The sequence below is a fragment of the Scomber japonicus genome, chromosome 20 (assembly GCF_027409825.1).
Source record: "Scomber japonicus isolate fScoJap1 chromosome 20, fScoJap1.pri, whole genome shotgun sequence".
In the NCBI taxonomy this organism is placed as follows: domain Eukaryota; kingdom Metazoa; phylum Chordata; class Actinopteri; order Scombriformes; family Scombridae; genus Scomber; species Scomber japonicus.
Genome location: NC_070597.1, coordinates 26,603,878 through 26,612,928, shown reverse-complemented (window position 1 = coordinate 26,612,928; position 9,051 = coordinate 26,603,878). Strand labels below are relative to the sequence as shown.

Sequence of the window (9,051 nt, the reverse complement as noted above, 5' to 3'; positions counted from 1 at the left end):
ATTTTATTCCATTGAAATTTGGAGGGTTTGAAACTGACCTCGATATAGGGAAATACATAATAACATAATATCATTAAAGTACATATAATATGCCTAGAAAAACATATTTGGGAAAGTTAATTGTTTTAATTGGGTGGTATCAAAAGAGCCACTTTCGTTTATTTTTCTTACAACACAAAAAATGGCCAAAAAAGAGTGACAATCATTAGAGGTGAAGTTGAGAGAGACAGTCCAAACACTCAGCAGTGTATGCTTTGACTTGCTGCTCTGTTTCTGTGGATGTGTCAGTAAGCTATGTGCAAAAGGGCATGGAGAGTCTGCTGAACAGGCAAGAAGCAGGGGCACGAGGAGTTGCAGGAGAGAGAGAGAGGGGGGGGGGGGGGGGGGCTGAAGAGCCTCTGTGTAAAAAGTGACTGTTATTTAGCAGCTCTCAGTGGAAAGCCAAGTAGAAAATCTCATTTCTCAGCCTGATCCTCGACAATCAAGTATCTGCTGATAATGATTTGATATTTCTTTGCATATTTTATTACAGCCTATAAGAGAATGCACACACTACATTTAATTATGATACCTTGGACATAAATGAATATGTGTTTAAGATTTTTAAAAAAAGATCAGAGCAATCAATAAAAGTGATGTTAGCTGATATGGCCAACTGATTAAATACAGCAATGTATGATTATTATTATTATACTATATTTAAACCATGCATGTGTGATGCTTGTTCTTTATGCTTGTCATTTATAGAATGTAAGTAACTAAGTAATGGTACTGCACAATTTTGAGGTACATACACTTTACGTATCCCAACTCATACTTAATATGTATACTACATTGATCTGACTGCTATGATCGTCTAATACAACACAGTGTAGTCTTAATGAATTAACCAGATAAAACATTACCGTAGAGCTCACATCCAAATGCGTCAGTGATAATAATCTGATAGTATAATGTTATATTATAATATATAAACATTCTCAAAGCAGTCATTCTGTACTTAAAGCAAGTTTATGAATGCAGGACTTTCACCTATAAAGGGATATTTTTACAGGGTTCAGACACACTGGTTATCACAGTATCACGGTACCCAAACGCACCATGGAAAACCCGTAGGATCACAGTCTAACTCTTTATTAGCATGAAAATAGATTTCAAACGCTTAAAACATATGAAGATGTATTTTATGTTTTACACCAAATGAATCACCTACACAAAATACAACGATTTAAGTAATATATTCCAAATCAGTCAAACCCAACAGAAGGGTCCATCTATTTCTCTCAGTAGAGATCACTTTTAAATGTATCATCCATTCCTTAACTTATCCCTGACATCTGTAATATATGCTACTTTGATTTCTGATATATGTTTACTCTCTCCAGTGATATGTTTGACTTTCTATATGTATGATTTGTTTGGCTAACCAACTGTCTATGTAGTGAAACCACAGTCGGATATGAGATGGTCTCACCGCCTGAAGAGTAGTATTTGGGGTCCCCGTTTAAAAGCCCGACCCTCCTACCAGTATCATGTGTCGTTGCTCCATCATGTCAGCCACACACACACACACACACACACACACACACACACACACACACACACACACACAAACACACACACACACACACACCATACAGTAGATTCTTCAGTTTACTTGTTGCCAGATGTTGCCAAAACTGATTCGCTTAGGAAAACAATTATCTCTCCACCACTGTCATCTGATCACATGTGTGGGTCGATTTGGAGCTGCTAAGCCAATCAGAAACGTCTGCTGGCCACCTGCAGGAAGTCGGCCGTCCACTTATCTCCTCCCTCCTCCGCCTGCAGCCAGATAACAGCCCCAACAGTTGGATCAAGTACCAGCTAGTTCACCACCGCAAACTGATGGACACCAAAACACAGTAACGGCCTCCTCCACAGTCCTGTCTTCTCTCTCTGCTCTGCTACAGGGAATTGTGTGTGTGAAGCTTTCCGCTGGAAGTTACGGCAGAAGTTTGGTAGTATGTAAAGACGTGTTAGTGAGTGAGATATAGTTGATAAAGAGGAAGGCTGTTGGGAGAGAAGGAAGGGACGCAGCTCTCCGTTATTTCTCTTCTAACGCGCAGCAGCAGCAGCAGCAGACAAGCACCATGAGCGTCCCGCTTTACGCACCGACTCCCATCCAACCGGCTCACCCGACTCCCTTCTACATCGAGGACATTCTGGGAAGAACTGGTACCACCTCCTCCTCTTCTCCCACCTCATCTTCCTCCTGCACCTCCTCATCGTCCTCCTGCTCCACTCCGGTTATCCCCACACCGACTCTCCCGTCACCTAACTCCTCTTTTACTAGTCTCATCTCGCCGTACCGGACGCCGATTTACGAACCAACACCGATCCACCCGGCACTGTCGCACCACGCGGCTGCGGCTTTGACGGCGACGTACGCCTCTGCTGGGGCTTTCACCAGCTCCATCTACCCGTTCCACCACCACCAGCACCACCGCTCCATGGGGGAGTACGCACAGGCACTGCTGAGGCACGATCCACTTGGTGAGTTGGTCAAAAAGGCGTGCGTAAAAGTTTTAAAGTTAAGAATGAAATGTTACTCTGGATATTCTTCTGTCTGGTGAATGTGTTCTGACTTCAGTGAGGGCGACATGCAATCATATTTGTTATTTCCTCGTAAACCTCACTATAGTCTAGACTGTTGGCCTAATGACTGTGTTTCTGCTTCTGGAATCAAACTTTTCACTTTTCATACTTGAATATTTAGTGTGTTGCGTTTTTATCATGACTTATTGAACAATAGTCCATGTTCTGTCTTATAATGACAAATTGCACATATTGAATTAGTCCATTCCAGAGCAAAATAAAATGATAAAGTGACTTTGATGATGTGGCATTAAGAACACTCTTTACCCTTTGCATGAGCCCCAAAAAAAAGCAAACGAAACCATTTTTGCATGAGTATATCACGCTTGGCCATGCATGCATATCGACTTCAAGACACTCTTACATGTAACAGACATAAATAGATTTCACAGTAAATGACAGAAACTCATGCCCTTTTTTCCTCATCTGCTTCTCAATAAGAACCTTTTTTTTTTGCATGATGCCTGGCCACGCACCTATGAGTCACGTTGTTATTGTGACAGACATATTTGGGGCCACAATAGCAGCAGCTCTATCCATTCAGTCCGCTGGTGGTGATGGAGGGGGGGTTGAGAGGGTGGGAGGAGGGGTGGGGGGGGGGGGGGGGGGGGGGGGGGTATGGCAACCTTGACTCGTTTTCCTGACTCCCATTGTTCTGAAACATCAGAGGAGCAAGTCAGCCAGTGGCTAAAACATAACTGGACTCTAAATCACTTGTTATTTTGTTAGCTTGTGTGTGTGTGTGTGTGTGTGTGTGTGTGTGTGTGTGTGTGTGTGTGTGTGTGTGTGTGTGTGTGTTTCTTTATATTTGTGAGGACCCCCCCCCCCAAAAAAAACAACAAAAAAACAAGAGAGAAAATACAATCAAGTTCAATATTATGTTAGATTTCTCTTCCATTATATGTGATTCAACTTTTAATAAATACAAATAATAAAGTGTCATAGCAGCACATACTAAATATATCAGTGTGTTGTCTGTTGACATGTGGTGTCTGCTTTAAATCTGTGCTGCATCGCAATAATAAATGGATATATTGGGGCGCGTGAACGCATCAGGCTTTAGGTAAAAGTAGTGTTATTGTGTGTGGATGGAACAGTTTCACAGGGTTTGGTTAGAGGCTGTGATGAGTGATAGTCCTCTCAAGTATAGCATGACAAGCAGACCGTCTGACTTTGTGCTGCGCTGAACAACTTGGGCCTTTTCCGTTCATAGCGGAAGCCGTGAGCCTGTCGATAGGAGTAAATCTGGTTTCAGAAGCTGTTAAATGTTTTCCTGGCTCACCCCGGCCAGCCGCTTCCTCGGGAGCCCGCTGCACGCTGCTGATTATTTTATCGACATCCTCAATACAGACATATTCAGGAAACACTCGGCCTCTGATAGCCCGGGATCCGTTTTTCACATATTGTTGCACTTCCTCTGCCTGGCCAGCGAGGATGTGGCTGACTTTCTTTATGGTTGGCGGCGAGAAGAAAATAAAGCAAACAGAGCAAGCACATCAAGCCTAATGGGATCTTACGAGAAAAGATAAAGTCGCATTTTATTTCATAGGCTACAAGATATAAGAGAAAGAAATTGTGCTTCAAGTGACGTAGACATTTTTAATGGTGAAAAAAAATCTATCAATGTGACATTATCATCAATGGACAAAGAATAATTAGATTAGAAATAACATTTCATAAAACACTCAGCGCGCATGTCAGAATTGGAATAGACTCATGAGGCTAAAAATGTGTTCAAATAACACAATCATGAGCTTACCTTTACATTATTACATGTATTTATTTTCTTTAGGTATATAGTAGTTATTCACATTTCATTAACATAATACTGTCCCATTTCTTTTTACAACAACACCATAAAGTTTCTTCTGTGGTGGAAAAACAGTTGAAAGTTTATTATATCTTATAATAACAGACACATGAGCGGGTTATGTCTACTTTGCCCACAATGTAACAGATAAGTTAGCAGGAAAACTGTAGGAACTGAAACATCTGTAGCTGCTGCTTGTTAGTAGAATTAAAGGTTCGCAAAAGTGCGCCAGATGCAGCTCAACCATTCAAATGCGTTTAAAAATGATTTATATATATATATATATTTATATTTATATACTATTATAACTAGAATTAATGGACATAATTAATATGAAACAGCAAGTTCTACTCAGTTCCACTAAAATAAACTTCAATTGTAGGCCTATCTCATAGCTCAAGCTAATTCAATTAAAAAGATAGTGCGTCTATTAATCTTCTGTTTATTATATTTAGTTGTGAGACACAGACCTGTTTTATGGATTAGCCAACTTCCTCTGGAAAGGAGCAGCAATAAGAAGGCCTTTGACAGCAGTTTCAACCACAACAGATTTGTATTGTGTCAGTGAGAGCAGAGAGGACATGAGTGTCTATTGGTGGATGCCATCGCCTATAATCACACCACAAAGCAGGAAGCACATGAAGCGGATATTTGGCCATAGTTTTCACTCTGTCACGACCTTCCTTAAAGACAGGCAGCGTGCAGCAGGCCGGTGTGGCGGCTGCAGCTCTGCTATTGTTTGTTCCAGACCATTAACCGGAGAGGAAACCAGACAAGACAAAAACACTCCTGATTACACTGCTGCAAAAAAAACAACATTCACTGATCAGCTGCACCTCTTTATTCTACTATTACACTTCAGCTCAGTTCAGCAGATATTTGTTCAAGTGATGAGCTAGTTGTTGACATTAACATTAATAATAATGCATCATAAATAATAATAATAATAATAACGATGCACTTCTTAGCGCTGCTTCTGTAGTTAAATCTTATATTTAATCATTAAATACTGTTCATATTCTGACTTATAATTAATCTCTACAGCAATTCACATTCATACATTCCCCATCAGTCACTAATAAATGTTAGATTCATCCAATGGAAAAATACTTTTAAAATAACAATTTAATGGTGCAGGAGAACATTTGATATAATATGATGAATACAAACATATGTTTAATGCTGATTTTTGATTGCTCAAACTTATACATTTGCATATATAAAATGTGTATCAGCTGCACAAAAGCTTAAAAAATGATGTTTGTATACTGTGGAAAAGTCAAGCTAAAATAAATGTGTATTTAGTGTTTTTACAGCTGTCAAATGTAAAAATGGGTCAAATGTGACTGAACAGTATGTATAAGGGTTACGTGGAAAAATAAAAGTGGAGTTTTGAAATGATTTCCAGAGATAAGATGCGTGGAAGGAACTGTGTGTTGAAAGGGTTTTTTTCTCCTCTCATTATTCCTCCCTTTCCACATCCACCTTTTTTCCCTATCGTTTTTATTTGATTTGTCAATCCGTTCATCTTGTGCTCTTCTGTGTGAATAGAGTGAGAACAGATTTCCACTCGGTCCACTCACAGTGACTATCCTCTGATATTAATCCTCTACTCTCTGTCTTCCTCCTCTGAAGGGAAACCTCTGCTGTGGACTCCCTTCATCCAGCGGCCCTTACATAAAAGAAAAGGCGGTCAGGTCCGTTTCTCTAACGACCAGACCATCGAGCTGGAGAAGAAGTTTGAGACGCAGAAATATCTTTCACCTCCTGAGAGGAAACGACTGGCCAAGATGCTGCAGCTCAGTGAGAGACAGGTGAGATCACAAAACAGTTGATTTATAAAGTATATTAATAAAGCACTGAGCCTTAAACATGAACTAATCACATTATTTCACTGTCATTTTTATTGTGTAGCAATGCTTTTGTTATGTGGGCATGATGTTATCAGCTCTTAAATGAGCAGGAGAAATTCTAACCCAGTTTTTCCCCCCGCTAAAATAACTGTCATCCTGTAACAGAAATACTTATAAGATACATCTGCTCAGCAGTTTAACGGAAACACTAATAGACATAGAAAACCAGCAGAACGATTCTTTAAATGGAAACCGCTGCAAATAGTTTCAACTACAGTAGAAGCGTCTCCAGTAACCTAGGTAACAAAAGCCTCCATAAGTTTGTAGGGCTATATTAAAAGATAGTCGTGCTGTTGACCGGATGTGCAGAGGCCCTTCAGCAGACAGGGGCCTCAATGATGGGAGAAAAAAATGTGTGTGATTTTTTTGTCAGAAGTTCTCTTGATGATGAAAAAATATGTTCACTGTCAGAAACATAATATGTCCAAAACTAAATATGGAGTTACAGTGTTTCCACCCGACAGCAGCGTTATCCAATCACAATAAAATCCAAGTTGGGCTCCTACTAATGCAGCCTATAATAAGTGAATATAGGCATGCAGTGCAGTGCATATAATATAGATCTAATAAATGCACGAATCCGTTTCCAAATCCTCCATAATAACAGTTAGAATATTCTACACTTTGTTCTCACTGTCTAATTCATTGTTTTACTGTCTTTGTAATAAAAGTATGGCGGTAACATTTCAAAGCTTTGATGTCGGTAAATTAAATTAATCAGAGCCAAAATATGAAACCTATAGTCGCAAAATAAAATAGATATATTTTCATGTTTGCTAACTGTGACTAGGAGGCCGCTGTTATATTTAAATAACCCACACAGAAGAAAAACATGATATAAATATATCTGGACTATGATCATTTTATCCCATTATTATCACAATGTGACGTTATTATCTGTCAAAGCCATACATGATAAATGACTGAAAACTACAAACTGGATTAAAACACGTCGGAACTTTTGAACAGTAGTGTGTTGTTCACTGTGAGCTGATGGATCCAGTGTGATTTTATTTAAATAGTGTTTCACTATGTTGTGTTTCAGTTTCAATGGAAAACATAAATCCTTCATTTCTCATTTTTGTCTTTCAGGTTAAAACTTGGTTCCAAAATCGACGCGCGAAGTGGCGGAGACTAAAACAGGTGAGACTTTCTGTTATGTCGCAATCATTTTATTTCTTATTGAATTAATATGAAGCACATATAATAATGACATTAAAAAGACAGCCTGACAGGCCTTTTGATTCTTAAAACTCTCCATTTGGATCATCAGGAAAACCCTCAGGGAGGTAAGCGAGAGGTGGAGGACGACGGTTCCACTGTGAGGAGTAATAAAGGAGACGACACCACCGATGTGTCCAGCATCCAGAGTCCGGAGCAGAGACACACTGTCTCAGCCTCGGAGCTGGCTCAGGCGGGCCGCTGCGTGCGTTCCGTGTCCCCGCAGCAGTCCCACACAGAGCTGGACTCTGAAGTATCAGACGACACAGACCAGGAGCTCGACATAGAGGACGACGACGAGTTCACGCTGAACCCACAGCTCTGAAACACCAGCTCCACACACACAGACCCACTCGGAAATGTGGAGCTGGATGATGAAGACCATTGGACTCCTATGACGCTGGAGACAGACAGGTGATATAGTTCCCCATCTTATTTTTTGGGGAACAATTGCCGCAACTAGACTGAACTCACCAGTGCCTTTACAGGTTGTCATGAAGCTTTTTGTATATAACGGATTTCCCTCACTTGTACTTTGTGTTGATTATTTCTGTGTTTCTGTAAATGAATATAAATCATTTCTCTGTACTGTATGTCGTTTTGTTAAGCCTACTTGTACAGGCCTTCTCTTTAAAATATGAAATTTCATTAAATAATCAATGTAGCTCAAATTCTACTTTGTCTGGTGATGTCTAATAAACTATTTTTTTGTGATAATAAATCTGTCCCTTTCAGTTGTAGCTCAAATGGAATGATCATTTATTATTTTGCATTTCTTAAATTTACTGCAGAAAAAAATAGTTATATTAGATTTCTGATTATGTGGCAAATAATTACAATGAGAATTATTTCAAATAAAAACAAATTGAGGTTTTACAAGTAAGCTATTTCCAGTCTGATGCCTCATTTAAGTTAAATAGCTGGTTAGAAGCAAAATTAAACAAATATATAAATAGTTATTGTAATAAAATGATTGAAAAGCATTAGGCTATTACACAATTCAGACAGAAGCTATGTAATCACAGAATGTTAAAAAAAAAGAAAGAAAAGTATTACACACACCAGCAGGCAGGTTCTTGTTAGTGACTACTGAGAAACAACTGTAGAACTGTACCTACACACAGACACAGACACACACACACACACACACACACACACACATACACACACACACATGCACACATGCACACACACACATGCACACACATGCACACGACCTATATATATGTATTTAGATAGCCTATATTTACAAGTAGACCAAATCTGCAGTGCAAGCATGAGTGAAGGTGCTGTGTTCCGGTTCGCATGTTATCAATAAATAAGAATTGTTAACATTAAAAAAGCAGTCATGTTGCAACCGAACTGAAAGGTGCATCGGTGTTAAATCATATGCATAGAGATGTGGAGTTTCAATGGAAAAAGATATGAACTTATGTGATCAATCAGATAATGTCAGGACACTTATCACAT

The 9,051-nt window shown here is 39.4% G+C and overlaps 1 protein-coding gene across 1 annotated transcript; it reads left to right on the top strand.

The window, feature by feature from the left end:
• The first annotated feature begins 1,855 nt into the window (after positions 1 to 1,855).
• hhex (hematopoietically expressed homeobox) lies at positions 1,856 to 8,377 on the top strand. Its single transcript, XM_053340960.1, has 4 exons — positions 1,856 to 2,535; positions 6,083 to 6,261; positions 7,453 to 7,503; positions 7,634 to 8,377. The coding sequence occupies exons 1-4, from the start codon at positions 2,133 to 2,135 to the stop codon at positions 7,904 to 7,906; spliced, it is 906 nt and encodes a 301-aa protein (XP_053196935.1). The 5' UTR covers positions 1,856 to 2,132; the 3' UTR covers positions 7,907 to 8,377.
• Positions 8,378 to 9,051: the final 674 nt, after the last annotated feature.

What these genes read in the sequence shown, in the direction of transcription:
- hhex (XM_053340960.1), top strand. Translation starts at nt 2,133, where the DNA reads ATGAGCGTCCCGCTTTACGCACCGACTCCCATCCAACCGGCTCACCCG. An exon ending in TGCAGCTCAGTGAGAGACAG is followed by an intron (nt 6,262 to 7,452) that starts GTGAGATCACAA and finishes TTTGTCTTTCAG; the next exon opens with GTTAAAACTTGGTTCCAAAA. An exon ending in AGTGGCGGAGACTAAAACAG is followed by an intron (nt 7,504 to 7,633) that starts GTGAGACTTTCT and finishes TTGGATCATCAG; the next exon opens with GAAAACCCTCAGGGAGGTAA.